The sequence below is a fragment of the Haliotis rubra genome, unplaced genomic scaffold (genome assembly GCF_003918875.1).
Source record: "Haliotis rubra isolate DU_JTF1 unplaced genomic scaffold, ASM391887v1 Scf308, whole genome shotgun sequence".
Lineage (NCBI taxonomy): Eukaryota > Metazoa > Mollusca > Gastropoda > Lepetellida > Haliotidae > Haliotis > Haliotis rubra.
Window position 1 is genome coordinate 956,722 of NW_025766978.1, and position 19,218 is coordinate 975,939.

General features: G+C 39.7%; 1 protein-coding gene across 1 annotated transcript; it reads left to right on the top strand.

Annotated features, from left to right (window-relative positions):
• The first annotated feature begins 18 nt into the window (after positions 1-18).
• LOC124282956 lies at positions 19-18,503 on the top strand. Its single transcript, XM_046719010.1, has 4 exons — positions 19-77; positions 7,448-7,556; positions 17,630-17,997; positions 18,422-18,503. The coding sequence occupies exons 2-4, from the start codon at positions 7,528-7,530 to the stop codon at positions 18,433-18,435; spliced, it is 411 nt and encodes a 136-aa protein (XP_046574966.1). The 5' UTR covers positions 19-77; positions 7,448-7,527; the 3' UTR covers positions 18,436-18,503.
• The last annotated feature ends 715 nt before the right edge of the window (positions 18,504-19,218 follow it).

Sequence of the window (19,218 nt, forward strand, 5' to 3'; positions counted from 1 at the left end):
CGTATTTAAAAAAGTAAATATATCGCATGGTTTTCATACATCATGGACCAAACAGACACGTATGTATTGTGTGTATTGTAAGTATATGTATGTATGGAATGTATTTGGTGTTTTGAAAAACGTAGTGGGGAATTATTCTATAACCATATCACACTGTGAATTGTTCAGGATGTTCAGTATTGCTGGAAACGCAAATATCGCCAGTTTTGTGTGAAATAGAACAGAAGCGTACAGTAGAATCAGTACCAGCGAGCATAAGGCAAGTTGGAGAAATGAGTTGCATAGGATACTGTAAATCTTATCTTCAGTTCTGGCTTTTCCCAGGTGTCAACACTGAGCGGCAACACACACGGGATCTGACGGAACTGACGCAGTGTCCTAATGTCCATCACACATTCATTGAAATTATTCCTAAATAAAGTTCGAGATTGGCCTCGACTTGACTCACTATAGTGTAAGACTAACATTATTTTTATATTTCTCGAATAGAGTTGTGAACTGGGTTGCACGGGACTCACTTACGCTTGAGGCGGGACTCTCTATCGTTTTCATTATGACAGCATGAGGCTGGGCCGTGACACAACGCGATGTTTGAGCAGCACAGAGTGTGTCTGCTGACCTTTGACTCCCTGCACGGTTATATAACAACACATAATGCAGAACTGGATTTAAAAATGTCTTACATAACCGGAGAACATAATAGACGAGTGTATGTATGAGAATAGATATGTTTTGTAACTATAGCTGCCAAACCAGATATTTTAAAAATTAAAGTTTGGGTTCAAGTCTCGTATCTTGTGTCTGGGTCTCTGTTTGATGTGCATTCCTATTTGTGTGTATGTTCTGAAGTCCAAGTGTTTGTGTATCTGAGCCTTTCTCTCTTTGTGTGTTCTGTCCGTACGTGTCTGTTTCTGTGTGCACGTGTCTAGATCTGTTTCTGTGTGTATGTGTCTGTTTTAAGGTATCTGTCTGTTTCTGTGTGTATGTGTCTATTTCTGTGTCTATGTGTCTGTTTCTGTGTGTATGTGTCTATTTCTGTGAGTCTGTTTCAGTGTCTATGTGTCTGTTTCTGTGTGTATTTGTCTGTGTCTGTGTCTATGTGTCTGTTTCTGTGTGTATGTGTCTGTGTCTGTGTGTATTTGTCTGTGTCTGTGTCTATGTGTCTGTTTCTGTGTGTATGTGTCTGTGTCTGTTTCTGTGTGTTTGTGTCTGTTTCTGTGTCTATGTGTCTGTTTCTATGTGTATGTGTCTGTGTCTGTGTGTATGTGTCTGTTTCTCTGTGTGTATGTGTCTGTTTCTGTGTTTATGTGTCTGTTTCTGTGTGTATGTGTCTGTTTCTGTGTGTATGTGTCTGTTTATGTGTGTACGTGTCTGTGTATGTGTGTATGTGTCTGTTTCTGTGTGTATGTGTCTATTTCTGTGTGTATGTGTCTGTTTCTCTTTCTGTGTGTATGTGTCTATTTACTGTGAGTGTGTCTGTTTCAGTGTCTATGTGTCTGTTTCTATGTGTATGTGTCTGTTTCTGTGTCTATGTGTCTGTTTGTGTGTGTATGTGTCTGTGTCTGTTTCCGTGTGTTTCTGTCTGTTTCTGTGTCTATGTGTCTGTTTCTGTGTGTATGTGTCTGTGTCTGTGTGTATATGTATGTTCCTCTGTGCATGTGTGGGTTTCTATGTGTATGTGTCTGTTCCTCTGTGTACGTGTCTGTTTCTGTGTGTATGTGTCTGTGTATATGTGTATGTGTCTGTTTCTGTGTGTATGTGTCTGTTTCTGTGTGTATGTGTCTGTTTCTGTGTTTATGTGTCTGTTTCTGTGTGTATGTGTCTGTTTATGTGTGTACGTGTCTGTGTATGTGTGTATGTGTCTGTTTCTGTGTGTATGTGTCTGTTTCTGTGTCTATGTGTCTGTTTCTGTGTGTATGTGTCTGTTTCTGTGTGTATGTGTCTCTTTCTGTGTGTCTGTTTCCGTGTCTGTTTCTGTGTCCATGTGTCTGTTTCTATGTGTATGTGTCTGTTTTAATGCATGTGTCTGTTTCTGTGTGTACGTATCTGTTTCTGTGTGTACGTGTCTGTTTTGATGTATGTGTGTTTCTGTGTTTATGTGTCTGTTTCTGTGTGTATGTGTCTGTTTTAATGCATGTGTCTGTTTCTGTGTGTACGTATCTGTTTCTGTGTGTATGTGTCTGTTTTGATGTATGTGTCTGTTTCTGTGTGTATGTGTCTGTTTCTGTGTGTCTGTTTCTGTGTGCATGTGTCTGTTTCTATGTGTATGTGTCTGTTTTCATGCATGTGTCTGTTTTAATGCATGTGTCTGTTTCTGTGTGTATGTGTCTGTTCCTCTGTGTATGTGTCTGTTTCTGTTTTTATGTGTCTGTTTCTGTGTCTATGTGTCTGTTTCTGTGTGTATGTGTCTGTTTCTGTGTGTCTGTTTCCGTGTCTGTTTCTGTGTCCATGTGTCTGTTTCTATGTGTATGTGTCTGTTTTAATGCATGTGTCTGTTTCTGTGTGTACGTATCTGTTTCTGTGTGTATGTGTCTGTTTTAATGCATGTGTCTGTTTCTGTGTGTACCTATCTGTTTCTGTGTGTATGTGTCTGTTTCTGTGTGTCTGTTTCTGTGTCTGTTTCTGTGTGCATGTGTCTGTTTCTATGTGTATGTGTCTGTTCCTCTGTGCATGTGTCTGTTTCTGTGTGTATGTGTCTGTTTTAATGCATGTGTCTGTTCTAATGCATGTGTCTGTTTCTGTGTGTATGTGTCTGTTCCTCTGTGCATGTGTCTGTTTCTGTGTGTATGTGTCTGTTTTGATATATGTGTCTGTTTCTGTATGTATGTGTATATTGCTAAGTGTGTTTATGTGTCTCTTTCAATCTATGTGTCTGTTCCTAAGTGTGTTTATGTGTCAGTTACTGTGTGTATGTGTCTGTTCGTCGTATGTATGTGTCTGTTTCTGTGTGTATGTGTCTGTTTCTGTGTCTATGTGTCTGCTTCTGTGTGTACGTGTCTGTTTCTGTGTGTATGTGTCTGTTTCTGTGTGTATGTGCCTGTTTCTGTGTCTATGTGTCTGTTTCTGTGTCTATGTGTCTGCTACTGTGTGCATATGTCTGTTTCTGTATGCATGTGTTTTTCTGGGAGTGGGTGTGAATGTTTTTGGTTCCTAGCGCGCGCGTGTTTATTTATATAGATGTAGGTGTATTTAAACAGATGTGAGTGTATGTGTGTGTATGTATGTAAACGTGTGTGCGTGCGTGTGTATAGAAGGGAGGACTGTCTGTATCATAATCACACTATACACGTTAACGTTTATTACCTGAATGGTTCCCAAGGTTACGTCAGCGTTACTGTTGATATACCGTTCAGGAGGTGACATGTCTTAATGCATTTCACTGCCAGGAGTCTGGACTATGTACTAGGATTATACAGGCGTGACGTCACTCTGTTGTCAGACAACGATAACGTTTCGGGAGACATAACAGCTCATATAGACTGACGAGTGACTGGCAGAGCGCTGTAGGACATGTGAGGGGCTCAGACCGTGGAAACACGATGGAAGAGTTCAGCTCCTTAATATATTTATGTGTTCAAAACCATGGAAACCATAGCGAAACTACATATGGTGTAAAAATGTGATATTGTCATTCACCTAATTTGACTGACTGACTGAGTTTAGTTTTACGCCGCTTTTAGCAAAATATTCCAGCAATATCACGGCGGGGGACACCAGAAATGGGCTTAACACATTGTGCCCATGTGGGGAATCGAACCCGGGTCTTCGGCGCCTAATTTGAATACAATCTGATTTTGAATGATCATTGATATTATACTAACTCGTTGTGAATGATCATTGATATTATACTAACTCGTTGTGAATGATCATTGATATTATACTAACTCGTTGTGAATGATCATTGATATTATACTAACTCGTTGTGAATGATCATTGATATTATGCTAACTCGTTGTGAATGATCATTGATATTATACTAACTCGTTGTGAATGATCATTGATATTATACTAACTCGTTGTGAATGAACATTGATGTTATACTAACTCGTTGTGAATGGACATTGATGTAATACTAACTCGTTGTGAATGATCATTGATATTATACTAACTCGTTGTGAATGAACATTGATATTATACTAACTCGTTGTGAATGATCATTGATATTATACTAACTCATTGTGAATGATCATTGATATTATACTAACTCGTTGTTACTGAAAACGATTGCAGTATAGGCCTGATAACTGGATAATTGGCAAGTACACCAGACCTGTGATCTTGGGTTTCCCGACAAGCGTCTGGCAACACGTCGGGCTTTCCCCCCTCATCACAGCGACTTGTCAATGTTAAAATACTGTTAAAAGTAGCGTTAAGACGGACATCATCAGCTGCCATACAATAATTCTTTTCACACATAAATAAAAACTGACGATTGAGGTATCGTCGTGAAAAGTTATTCCCAACCAGAATTCGTGAAACCGCTTCTGTATAGTGGATATTGCGTCCAGCGCGTGTGTGTGCGTCTGCGTACGTGCGTGTGCGTGCGTGTGTTTGAGAGAGAGGGGGAATAGTTTCGGTGGTTCAGTCTCCTCGTTATGCTAAACCATTGTTTCAACTCAAACTGTCGTTCTTGCTTGTTTATTGGACCAGGTGATGCCTATTGTCATATTAATATGTCAAAATATTTGAAAGGTGATGATGTTACAGTATTGAATTGGTTACAGTATTTTTTTGTTACAGTATTGCATTGGTGACAATTTTTACCACATATGTGTTATATACTACCCATCAAAAGTTTAGACTCACTAGTGTAAATGTAGCCACTTACTTGTCCACTGTTCTAAACTAGCTTTTTGCAAAATATTCCATACTGTTTAAAGGTACTGTTTAGTTATGAACTGGTGTATTGTAAAACATATTCCTAACATTGAAAAGATTATTGTCATGAGTTCAGTAAATGATTAAAATCTGTGAAAATTGGCGAATTCTTAACAAAACTTTACACCAAAACGCATCTGTTCACATGCACGACATTTGCTCATGCCTTTCGCAATTTGAAGCATCATCCTTGTGCAATTCATCTGCATAAGGTTTTCAGTTGGTTCCCCCAAGTTGGTGGAGAAATTCATCTTCGATGTAACCACATACATATACATAACATATAGTGAGTGCTTTAAGTGAGTCTAAACTTTTGATGGGTAGTATATTTTCGGGTATATTTAGGACACAAGTGTAACTACATTTAGTGCAAACCCAAGGCATTCAACAATTACAACCATACAAACAGGAAGTTATTACAATATTTTTAATTCATTTTATCGAGAATGTGTCAGGATAGGCACTTATGAAACTATTTTGGTCAGGTGGTGTATTCCTACCTTCCTAATTGTAAATCTTCATCAAGCGATATGTTTCATGACAATGCCGTAGTATATAAAGTGCAAACAAAATGTATCGTATGAAGCTAAACGTTCATATCTGTTATCATATTTGTTTAATTGTATAAAACGTCAATTAGAGAAAATACCCAGCGTCGATTATCCGACGAAACATATCCCTTTGGACGTTAAATGCAAACATGCTGTGATTTTACAAGAACTGATCACTGAAGATCTCGATATTCACTGGGTATTTGACAATAGACGTCTTATTTTCAAAATACTGCCTGATGACGACAATCTGTGAGTCGTGTGTTTATAGATCATCTTTTTTTCCATATGTCATACAGTTGGTCACGAAATTCCGACTTTTTATTCCCTCCGGACCTTTCGCAGAATGCGTGACGTGAAGGTGACTTTTTACGGGAGGTCAACTTTTGTATCTCAATATGCCTCCATATGCAAAATTATACGCAACGGACGCAACACCACGCCACGCCACGCCACGCCACACCACACCACACAACTGACGCCACGCCACGCCACGCCACGCCACGCCACGCCACGCCACGCCACGCCACGCCACGCCACGCCACGCCACGCCACGCCACGCCACGCCACGCCACGCCACGCCACGCCACACCACACCACACCACACCACACCACCCACACCACACAACTGACGCCACGCCGTGCCACACCATGCTGCGCCACACCACGCCACGCCACGCCGCACCAGATTGACAACGTGTTATTAATTAGATTTCTTTCCAAGATGTATACAACGAATCCAGTGAATCATATCTCATTCAATCGAGCCCCTTCAACTGTATGTCGTTCAGCACGATGTGTCTTTACAATAGCAAATACATCCAGTAAACTATCAGTGTACAAATGCTTTAATATCTATAGCAATATGAGATGGGGGACATGCCTTTCTTTGAGATATCTGTGAGCGGGAGGCATGAAAACTGAACCCGGTCACCATTGTTGAGATGACTAAACTACTACACCATCTCCACTCACCAGAAACTGTAACAGAGAGTGTATAACAGAAAATGAACAGACAATAAAGCAGAGAATGAGAAACAGAAAGTTAACAGAAACTGTAACAGAGAGTAAGAAAGTAAGAGAGAGTAACAGTTTGTATAACAGAAAATGAACAGACAATAAAGCAGAGAATGAGAAACAGAAAGTTAACAGAAACTGTAACAGAGAGTAAGAAAGTAAGAGAGAGTAACAGTTTGTATAACAGAAAATGAACAGACAATAAAGCAGAGAATGAGAAACAGAAAGTTAACAGAAACTGCAACAGAGAGTAAGAAAGTAAGAGAGAGTAACAGAGAATGTGTAACAGAAAGTTAGCAGACAATAAAATAGGGAAAGCATAAAAGAACGTTAACAGAAACTGTAACAGAGAGTGTATAACAGAAAGTTAACAGAAAGTAAGACAGACAATGTGTAACAGAAAGTTGTTAACAGAAATTGTAACATAGAGCGTGGTGCCTCATCTTCAAACAATGATTCATCAATTGAATCAGTGGTACATGAGGTACATGCATTTGAAAACTACAATCAAATGTTCCCCGTGAGACACAGTAAGCTACAACAGTGACGTCAGAACACCCAGATATCCTTGCTACAGTACAGATGGACGTGATATCCCGTGTGATACTGTACATATAGTGTTGAGGATATACGATACAGAGTTGTGTCCTTTTGGAGTAACAGGAACCAACGAGTATGGGTTCGAATCCATGTTTGTGTCACAACCTTCCTACATTCACTGACACACCGATAAATGCTGAAATGAGAAACAAACTGTTCAAAACAGTGTCAAGTTCACTCACTCTTACTTCAATACCCACTCACTCACTCACTCACTCCCTCACTAAAAGAAGGCAGCCCCGACGACCCACTTATCTAGTTATAAGTTCTAACATTGTTTATCCAACTATGTTGACAACTAAATCAATCCACACCCGTCAGTTTAATGGTGGAACGTAGATTCACATACAGACATATTATATACGATGACAGTTTGCAATATGAACCTTCCTTGTCTGAAGGCTGACTTCGTGACCACTGGCCAGTTGATGGATGAACAGGCCACTGCCACCATTGCTATATATATGCCCGGCCATCATGAATGTTTCTTCCAACCACACAGACACCACCGTAAGTATCAACTGACCACCATTCTGTCGTCTTGTGGCAACTGTACATGGTCGGAAAACGTACAGTGCAGTTAAAAGTACACATAATTGTGCATTACTATACTTTGGGTTTGTTTAGTATTTGTACAGTGCATAGTTCTTGGAACGAAATAATTAAATTTATACATTTAGGGTGTAAAATAGAGTGAACAAACATTTGTAACACGTGTCTTGACAACGTGGTGGGGCCGGCCACGTCGTCGTGCTGGAACTGATCATTGAAGTGCTAAACATACACGTACTCGGTACTTGCTTTGCCTGATGTTTTAATATGGTAGTAAGGACATTGACATGTTTGCAAACATTGACAAAAGCTATCAACAGCTGCGTTTAGCCACTGTCGGATTATTCACTGATCAACACGCCAGATGGACTCAGGCTTCTGATCCAAATGATCAAACGTGCAATAGTGGAAATTGTAAACGGCATGATCCAGTCTATATTTCACTTTTAACGAAATATGACGACTGACACCACATAAAATGACTGTATTGCCCACATTTACTAACGTTAGGTAATATACGTTTCATCCGGCGGCCATATGAACAACGTTGGTAATCTACGTATCATCTGGCTGTCAGATTTACACACGTTTAAAAGGGTGTTTAAATTAACGTACACTCAACTCTGTATTTACATGTATTTCACAGGTGTGTAAATCTGGCCATTGTTTTCATGTGTTTTCTAGCATGTGTAACATATGTAAATGCTGTGATTGTAGGACATGCATTTTAATACCTTTGAAATCTCGTATGACCAGGGTTAGGTTTGCCATATATTTAGTACACGCGTAAATGGTTGGTAATGGATAAATAGTGTTAAAAGATTTACACTATTTTAACATGTATTTCAATGGTTCTGTAATGTAACTTTCACATATGGTTCGTTAGCGCGTCGGACCACGCCATAATGCACGAAGGTCATTAGAAACACATGGCGAAGTGATACCCATGACTGAGCACCGCTATTAACGTGCCTGCCTTTCTTGACATACACATGATGTCTGTTTAAAAGGTTCAGATATTGGGTCTGTTGGCTAGAGCGATATGTATGTTAGGGAGTGTGTGTGTGTGTGCATGTGTGTGAGAGGGAGGGGTGTTTGATGGGGCAGGCCTAGGGTGGGGTGATGGCGGTGGGGTACTGATAAGCCTTTCTGCAGCTGGTCAGTAGGTAATACCGTTTATACTTTTTGCAATGGAAATTACATTACAGTTTAAATAACTGATCTTAGGTACACTTCTTATATATAACATGCAAGGAGAGACTGCTTATTGCAATTAAACACAGACAGGTGTGTTCACACAGACATGAACCGGTAGGTCCCTAATTTTAGTGCACACTTGTATAAGTTATCAGACTGATCATAGCTGCACAAATTTTATTATCTATTCTTTTAAAAATGATGATTACAATGTATTAATGATTCCCGGTGTAAATTACTGTTGTAAATGTGTAAACATGCATATACGTACTTGGTATAACCTCTCTTGTATTAGGAATCTAGATATTATCCCATACGGACGTTTTCTAAAATGTAAGTTCCCCGACGGAATATACATAAGTGTACACCTATTTTGATTCCAGTTCTAGGGTAGATTATAGAAAATTCTTGTGATTACAATAAGTTCATAAGCTTAGGTAAGTACGCAGTTTCGATAATTACTGGAAGTTTACCACCTCACAGCATTTGTTACTCATGCGTTTTCATTTTCGCTTTTTGCTCTCTGATTTGTTATACATTACATAATTATGGTAATTATTTTGGCAACCCGATATCATGGAATAAATGTTTACTTATTAATCTATCAAAGTGCCGAAACTTATTGTCTGTATGTGTTACTGTTATTGAGTGAATCTGTTAAATGTACCTTCGTACAGAATTTCCAGGACATAGAAACTGAAAATTGCTAAATAAATGGAAAACTAAATTTGATAAAAATTGCAAACAATTATTATTCATATACCAGTTTTAAAGTATCGGTGTGCAGATGTTCAATGGATATTAAGACCAAGTAAATTGGAAGATTCACAGACTAACAGTATTTCTTTACAGTATTTCCTTACAGACATATATAGAAAATTATTTTTACGGGTATGGAACGAATGGGGTAAAACATCTGCAAAGCATCTGAGTCAGCTGAGATAATTAATTAATTGTAATGAAGCCTTTCTTTAAGCAGTGACTTAACGCCATACATAGTTAGACTTGCTTAGATCATTAAAAAAAAGGGGGAAAAAAACACACAATAAAAACCTAACAACTTCCTGCAAGGCATCATAGATATTTCACAAACATGGTACAGGACCCTTCCCCTCATTAGCGTATTGCCTCACTACTTGCGAATTAAGCGTTCGCAGATGTAAGGCGTTAGCACTACAGTAAGGGCAGGGCGGAAGGGGAAATAATATAGTTCTGAGACTGTGAGACACTCTGGGAAAATATGTGGAAAACCAAATATTTTGGACAATAGACCATTGTTTGGGTATTTTAATTGTAAATATGATTCAAATATCTTAGCCTAAATTTCTATACCCTTACATATAATTAAAAAGTATAACAGGACGAGTACTCATTTTGTCTTTTGTCTTCTACCCGTCCCTACTAGACTAACAACTAGTCTCTGAAATGAACATATTTTACAGAAAAAAAGTTCATAGTAAAAAGGAAAAATATAATAAAAAGGAGCCCTGAGACATTCTCCGGAAGCTGTGAAATCTACACTTGCCACATTTTTCTAGACTTGCGTGGGCTTCGATATATTTGCTTCAGGGTCTGTATGACAGACTACGTCCCTACATACGCTCAATCACATGTGTCTCCACGGAGAATCATTAGTGCAGGGGCCCATATTGCAATTCTCACGCGTTTGCATGTGTTGTTGACGCGGCATGGACGCCTTGTAACATCACTATTTGATTATGATTCACAAACACATGCTCATGATATGGTCGGAATCATGCCACGGATTAGCAGATATTTATCATGAAAACAGGTTTTTATGTAGATGGCTTGAAACTTGCTTTTACAAAGGCCAATAGATTCGATCACAATACTTTTCGTTTTACAACTTCTTTTCTCTTAACATGCTGACCTCAAAACTGATTTAAATTCTAATCGCTGATTAAAGAGTAAGACAATAAATAGTATGTCAAATTATCGTTACCATGGCAACCCTGTGATATGTTACCTTATGTAAGAGAGCTATAAATACGATGCTGGGTGTGGCAGTACTACTGCAGTTGACAGTGTCTGTCGTACATTTAAATATGTTGCTTCAACGCTATCACTAATCACTGGGTATCTATACAATTATATGTGTGATGGAGAAGCACTTGCATCGCTAGTTTTCTCAACAATCTGAATACATGGATGGCTATCAGATTGAGGGTATTCTTTAATCATAACCGGTATTTCAATTATTGTATTTATACAGTTCGAACGTTCTCCATATATACGTCCGTCAGATACATCGCGCACTACCCCCTTTCTCTTTTGATCTTCTCAAGCGACTGTTACAAGTTCGAAGAATCCTGGTCAAAGTTGAAAAGTCTTAAGACTATTCCCTACTATTCTGTAACATACACATTGTACCTAAAATGGGTAGAGCTTCCGTTCGGGGGAATATCAGAAGGACAGCGATACATTTATCTCCAATGTTGTAGAAGGCACTCCACTTACTTAGGAAAACAATAACTTAATGAGATATTGCATTCATGTCGGAATCAATATTTTCGGCCCCAATCAGATGTGAACTTGAACATGCCAGGTCTGCGTCTATGTCAGACTTAAGGTCTGCGAGTTGTTTAGCAGCACTTGGGCGTAATAGTCATATAGGCCTGCTCCAAACAACGGAATATTTATCTTTTGAGAAGGACTTCTCCGACGGGTAAAGGTACAGCAATGCAACATCACATTTACTTGTGTGACATTTGCTTTCGCAATCTGAGTTCATCGATCGTCAATTTAAAGAGGACAATCAAGGCGAATTTAAAAAAAGGCACGGAGGTCCAACATGCCTGTGGTATACTCAGAGAACGCCCCGCCTGTGCTATCGGGTCATAATCGCTACACGAAAAAAAACTATTTTTCATTTCATGTCTCACAGAATATATAATTTGATATGTGTTATCATATACGTTTGTGTTAATGAAACAAACGTGGACAACTTTAAGTTCATGTATGGCGTTATTACAGCAAAGGCTGACCGGAAGGAGAAAAATACATGGTTCAGGGACTGACTGTGAGAATAATAAGAAAGATCACATGCAGTGCAATCATATTCCCATTATGTACCACCGAACAATAGTTAGTAGTGAGCTGAATAGACTTAAGAAATTACGAGTTGGTACGTGTGGCATATTTGGCTGAGCTCTAAGAGAGATAAAGTGCTATTCTATTGGGACAGCTAGGGACACTTGAGAGGACAAAGAGACACCTCATCGCCCTTTGTTCACCGCTGAACCTTTTAATCCCTCGAAACAAGCACCTCACAAGATTTGCCAACACCGCAGACAAGACGTAGCTGCTACTGGTAGCAAGAGCGAGTGCAGCTTAATAAGGCGTGTTAGCTTGCGTAATACTGCTTTCTTTGTCAGGCTCTTTCGGTAATAAGAATAATGAGGTCACGTGGATGTGCAGCCCCATAAATACTCGGATGATATACTCCAGTAGAAAAACTATATAACTATACATAAATTATGTGCATCGGGGACTGATTGTTTGCGTGTCTGGGGATTTAAGTCGACCATTTCAGATTAATGTCTATTAATATATTGCTCATCTCCTACGTGAAGTTTGTACAGGAGGTGGTGCGCGTGTAAACGTATGAAGTAATATCCGTTACATGTTCAACACGAATGGCGTTACGATTCGCTTCACACTATCATCTGCGACTGAATATCTTCGATATTCATTACGCGATCAAAGGTAACAAGAGTTTTTAAAACTCCCAGCGTTGTTGAGTGAGTGACTCAACATGGATTTATGCATAAACACCATACAGGGCATTGATTATATTCATGTTCCCAAAGGAAAGACCAGCACGAACAAACACAGGCGTTCACTACACGCTCTCGCTTTATGAGATATACGACGACAGATGGTTGTTGTCACAACATGTAATCAGTGAGTGTTGAATAGCAAAACCAGTCAGTACTTTACAAACTAAATGAAAAAAGGCCAGGTTTCTTTTTATCCACTATTATGTGATACATTTAGCATGTGATAAGTTGTAGAAACGCTACACTTCAAAGAGTAAATAAACACAAGAACTTCCATTTGTTTTCCGTTGTCAGATCACATAATGCCAATGTCATCGCAGGGCGTGGGACGGGAAGTGACTGAAAAGCAAATCAGCTTGGAATACATTCTGTGTTTCAAAGACAGCTATTTAACATGCAAGACTAGTGTAAATCGCATAATGCCAATGTCATCGCTGAGCGTGGGACGTGAAGTGACTGAAAAGCAAATCAGCTTGGAATACATTCTGTGTTTCAAAGACAGCTATTTAACATGCAAGACTAGTGTAAATTTTGCAGTAATGATTTTTTATTACGATCGAAATGGGCCGACCAATATGAATAATATCTCAAATCTATTACATGCCTATGAGTATGAAAGTCAAGTACATGCAATGCCTTGCAACTGGTATTATTGATAAACATAACTTGACAAACGTTCAGCCATTATAGGGGCGGTGGGGTAGCCAAGTGGTTAAAGCGTTCGCTCGTCACGCCGAAAACCCGGGTTCGATTCCTCCAATGGGTACAATGTGTGAAGCCCATTTTAGGTGTCCCCCGCCGTGATATTGCCGGAATATTGCTAAAAGCGGGTAAAACTAAACTCACCCACTCACTCCATTATAACCGACACTGTCCATGTATTTCATGCAACCCCGACTATTTTGCCGTCGCCAATGTCCGTGTATGAACCATACAGAGGCACATACAAATTGCATTTCTAACATTGCCATCGAAAAACATAGTTTTATTGCTTCCTTTTTAAAACAGTTTCTGAAGAGAGAATACAATACAACCATTCTGATTAACACATATAAGATTCAGATTTTAGATTCGCAAATCGTAATCGAGACGGGAAGCTATATGAGGACCTTAGGAGAACGCATAACTTGTCAGTTGACACGAATTATTATCAGTGAAGATCTTACCGGACCCGAGCAGCCCTAGGTCGAAGGGCCCGCCAGCTTGTCTTGGATGAGAAAGTTGAGGCATCATGGGTGAGAAGTAGGGTCATGCATCCTCATAAAGATGCTGGACGGGACGGCGAGAAAAGTGGCCAACAGCACTTCGATGAAGTGTGCGAGTCTACTAAACTCAAGGTGGTGATTAGTCTGAGTCAAGACAAATGAATACTATTACAGTCATGAGATAACTTGTTTGAAATACCCATAATGCCCTTGCACGATCTCATGAACAGTTACTGTCGATAGTCATCATGACTCCATGCTTGACATCAGTGTAACATCAGTGTAACTGTACATAAAACTGTGTTGTTTACAGTAACATTGCGGTTTTGCAGAGATTCACATGTGATATAAATGAACAATTTATATGATTTAGATAAATATGATAATATGCGCTCAAGAAGTCAACGCCACCCTTCACGTCTTCAGTCAGCTAGATGTGAACGGTGAACGCGCTGCGAATGTTGTGAAGCAGGTGAGTTTGTGGGATGCACGAGCAGTGTGTCCGTGCTCTACATGCTATGTAACGGGTCTGTCTACTACAGACGGACAACACGTGAGGTGAGGTGTGGTGAAATTGGGTTTTACGTCGTGCTTGAGAATATTTCGCTCATATGACGACGTGCATGCGTGTGTATGTGTATGTGCGGCTGCTTGTACTAGCCCAGACTTAAGCTGGTTTTATAGTGCTAGCCCACTGAGGTACCATGCCGCAGTGAAGGATGAATACCCCACTCAGACACATTATACTGACTCCGAGCCGACCAGTCCTTGTTGTACCAATTAATGCCGAGCGCCAGGCAGGGACCAACAAGTACCATATTTTAACGTCTTTTGGTATGACGCGATCGGGGATCGAACCCGCGACCTTCCGCTCTCCGGGCAGACGCTCTAACCACTACGCCACGGAGGCGGTCAGACAACACGTACTTACAATAGATCGTCCATACAGGTAAAATGTTAGCTTCCTCCGATGATAACGAGTCCCAGTGTACCAACTTGGTTTGTATGCATACTATGATTTTGCTTGCTTGGTTCCTCATTTCATTAAAATGCACATACAAATACACATTTGTTTGCATCTCTAACCAGGTGTAATCTTGAATACGAGTGGACGTTGCTTAGCATAGCATTAAATACATGTATAATACATTGTGTAGTATATGTGCAACATATACAGTATTGCAGTATACATATACAGTAAGGGCTGGACAGAAGGGCAAATAATATCGGTCTGTGACTGTGAGACAGACTGGGACAAGATATGGAAAACCAACAATTTGGACAACAGACCATTGTTTGGGTCATTTAATTGTAAATATAATTCAACTAGCTTAACCTAGATTTCGATATCCTTCGAATGTACATTTGGTTGAACCTGGAAAATATACATTTATCCCGAGACAAGAACGAATGTTTAAATATAATTAAAAAGTATAACAGGACGAGTATTCATTTTGTCTTTTGTCTTCTACCCGTCCCTACTAGACTAACAACTAGTCTCTGAAATGAACATATTTTACAGAAAAATAGTTCATAGTAAAAGTGAAAAATGTAATAAAAAGGAGCCCTGAGACATTCTCCGGAAGCTGTGGAAATCTACACTTGCCACATTTTTCTAGACTTGCGTGGGCTTCGATATATTTGCTTCAGGGTCTGTATGACAGACTACGTCCCTACATACGCTCAATCACATGTGTCTCCAGGTCACAGAGAATCATTGGTGCAGGGGCCCATATTGCAATTCTCACGCGTTTGCATGTATTGTTGACGCGGCATGGACACCTTGTAACATCACTATTTGATTTAAGCTGGGCCCCGTCTCGCATATCGCAATATAGCTTTGTCGAACGTTAGCGCGCGCAAAGGGAGCCGGGAACCAGCTTATATTTGATTATGATTCACAAACACATGCTCATGATATGGTCGGAATCATGCCACGGATTAGCAGATATTTATCATGAAAACAGGTTTTAATGTAGATGGCTTGAAACTTGCTTTTACAAAGGCCAATAGATTCGATCACAATACTTTTCGTTTTACAACTTCTTTTCTCTTAACATGCTGACCTCAAAACTGATTTAAATTCTAATCGCTGATTAAAGAGTAAGACAATAAATAGTATGTCAAATTATCGTTACCATGACAACCCTGTGATATGTTACCTTATGTAAGAGAGCTATAAATACGATGCTGGGTGTGGCAGTACTACTGCAGTTGACAGTGTCTGTCGTAAATTTTAATAAGTTGCTTCAACGCTATCACTAATCACTGGGTATCTATACAACTATATGTGTGATGGAGAAGCACTTGCATCGCTAGTACATCGCGCACTACCCCTTTCTCTTTTGATCTTCTCAAGCGACTGTTACAAGTTCGAAGAATCCTGGTCAAAGTTGAAAAGTCTTAAGACTATTCCCTACTATTCTGTAACATACACATTGTACCTAAAATGGGTAGAGCTTCCGTTCGGGGGAATATCAGAAGGACAGCGATACATTTATCTCCAATGTTGTAGAAGGCACTCCACTTACTTAGGAAAACAATAACTTAATGAGATATTGCATTCATGTCGGAATCAATATTTTCGGCCCCAATCAGATGTGAACTTGAACGTGCCAGGTCTGCGTCTATGTCAGACTTAAGGTCTGCGAGTTGTTTTGCAGCACTTGGGCGTAATAGTGATATAGGCCTGCTCCAAACAACGGAATACAAAGAAACTATTTTTCATTTCATGTCTCACAGAATATATAATTTGATATGGCATTGTTTGTTGTCGCATACTTTTGCGCTAGTGAAACAAATGTGGACAACTTAAAACTGCATGGCGTTATTACAGCAAAGGATGAGCGGAAGGAGAAATAACATGGTTCAGGCACTGTGAGACTATTAAGAAAGGTCACATCATATTCCCATTATGTACCGCCGAACAATAGTTTACAGTAGTGAGATGAATAAACTTAAGAAATTACGAGTTGGTACGTGTGGCATATTTGGCTGAGCTCTAAGAGAGATAAAGTGCTATTCTGTTGGGACAGCTGGGACACTTGCAAGGACAAAGGGGCAGCTCTTCGCCCTTTTGTTCATCACTCACAAGATTTGCCAACACCGCACACAAACCGTAACTGATACTTGTAGCAAGAGCGGGTGCAGCTTAATAAGCCATGTTAGCTTGCGTTATACTGCTTTGTTAGTCAGGCTCTTTTGATGATAAGAATATTGAGGTCATGTGAACGTTGATTTCAAACGTACTAAAATGTGTGAAAATGAAATTACATGAACCAAGTAATTCACAAGATGGAAACAAATGATCATCTTGCTTGAGCACAGGTAACATGAAGGTGTATGAACCGTTCATATACATACCCCTGATATCCGGTATGATACATACATATCTAAGGTGTGTAAACATTTGCAAGTTTGAAAACTTACAAGTGTTTCCCCACCTCAGTAAATTTACATGTTTCCAACCTGAGTAAACTTAGAACGAAATCGGAAATCTCACCACCCATTAAAATTCAAAGGAATGCATCGGAAATACTGTATGATCATGTATTTACTGGGGTATCTGTTTTGCAAATCATGTTTGGAAATACCTGACAATCCGGTCATGGCATACATGAACGAGGTACTTGTGCATACGAAAATGTACGATGAGCATATGTTTAACAGGTATAGATTCAAATGAAATATATGCCCGAAGTTAGGAAATATCTGAAAACATACGTAAATCCGGTCATGGCATGTATTTCCTACTGTATTTACGTTTATTTCAATGGTTTACTATCCGGCTTTTGGTCCTGTGTGAAATATGTGGGTTTTTTTATTCTAGCCTGAAAATGACCATCCGATCAACAATCCTGCTTGTCTTCTGCTTCCTGGCAACCACCACGGCGTATCTTCCCTTCATGTCACGACGTTTCCCAATGCGACTACCGTTCCCCATGCATCTTCCCCTGCGACGGCCCATGCCATACCATATGGGTGCATTTCGTGGCCACCTCGGAATGGGATTACCTGCAGTTATAGGCGGAGGTGGCGTCCACTCCATAGGTGGTGGCGTCCTTGGTGGCGGAGTCGTCTCTGGAGGCATCAACGTCATCGACGGAGGAATGGACGTTAATGTTGTTGGGGGAGGTTTTGGTCAAGGTTCTTCTCAAGTAATCTACTTTGGAGACGGGCCGGACACACCTGATCACTGTGAGTCTCAAAGATCATCCGTATCTCACATGCGTCACACAGCATACATCCACATTGTTGTGCATGTCTACTGATTCATTGTTTAAGCGTAACACTGCAGTTTCACTGATACACGCTTTCTAGCATAACTCTAGTTATTTGTGATATGGAGTACAGTAATAACTCAAAAACGTTATGACTTATATTCATAATCAATAATCAGCATGGGAGCAATGTCTATTGAAAATATTCCCGTCAGTTTCCGGGTTGTAGAGGTAGGGTCTACTGTGTTTCCGGGTTGTACAAAATCATGTAGCTTTAAGTTTGGAAGTAAGGTTCGCTTACCATGCAAGATTGTCAATGTGTTTTTAACATGAAGAGGTTCATGTAACTATGCATCAACCTCAATTTATCTTTTAATCATCGTTTTCTTTCGTTATTACAGATATGATAGGCTGACTGGCTTCTAATCCACTACAATCCGACGGAGACAGAAGATATTGCCTTCACGACTACTCCTTGAGCATCTACTGATGAAACAACCTGGTATGAAAACTGAATATGAAAGACGCAACTGTTGTGATTGTCTTGTTTCATAGAAACTAACAAAGTTGTAACCCTCGGTCTATATAAGAGGCAACTGTTGTGATTGTCTTGGTTCATAGAAACTAACGAAGTTGTAAACCTCGGTCTATATAAGAGGCAACTGTTGTGATTGTCTTGTTTCATAGAAACTAACGAAGTTGTAACCCTCGGTCTATATAAGACGCAACTGTTGTGATTGTCTTTTTTCATAGAAACCAACGAAGTTGTAACCCTCGGTCTATATAAGAGGCAACTGTTGTGATTATCTTGGTTCATAGAAACTAACGAAGTTGTAACCCTCGGTCTATATAAGACGCAACTGTTGTGATTGTCTTGTTTCATAGAAACTAACGAAGTTGTAAACCTCGGTCTATATAAGACGCACGTGTTTTGTTTCTTTCTCTCTGTGTGTATTGCCATCATAATGATGTAAAATATGAGAAATAAAGTATCGTGTTTTCATATTGATAGTTTGGTTATGTTGACATTACCGACCCTCCTTAAAGGATCGGTGTCGATCTCCTTGCCTCAGTAATTGTCCCTACATCACAGCCCTCAATGATTTCAAGATTCTTTGTACACCTTCTACGATGGTAGCATCTGTCGGGGCACAAGGCCAACACGTGACCCTAGAAAACTGTTCTCACTCTTGTATCT

Coding starts and splice junctions, on each gene's coding strand:
- LOC124282956 (XM_046719010.1), top strand. CDS start 7,528: ATGTTTCTTCCAACCACACAGACACCACC. Junction 7,557..17,629: donor CCAACCACACAGACACCACC/GTAAGTATCAAC, acceptor TTTTTATTCTAG/CCTGAAAATGACCATCCGAT.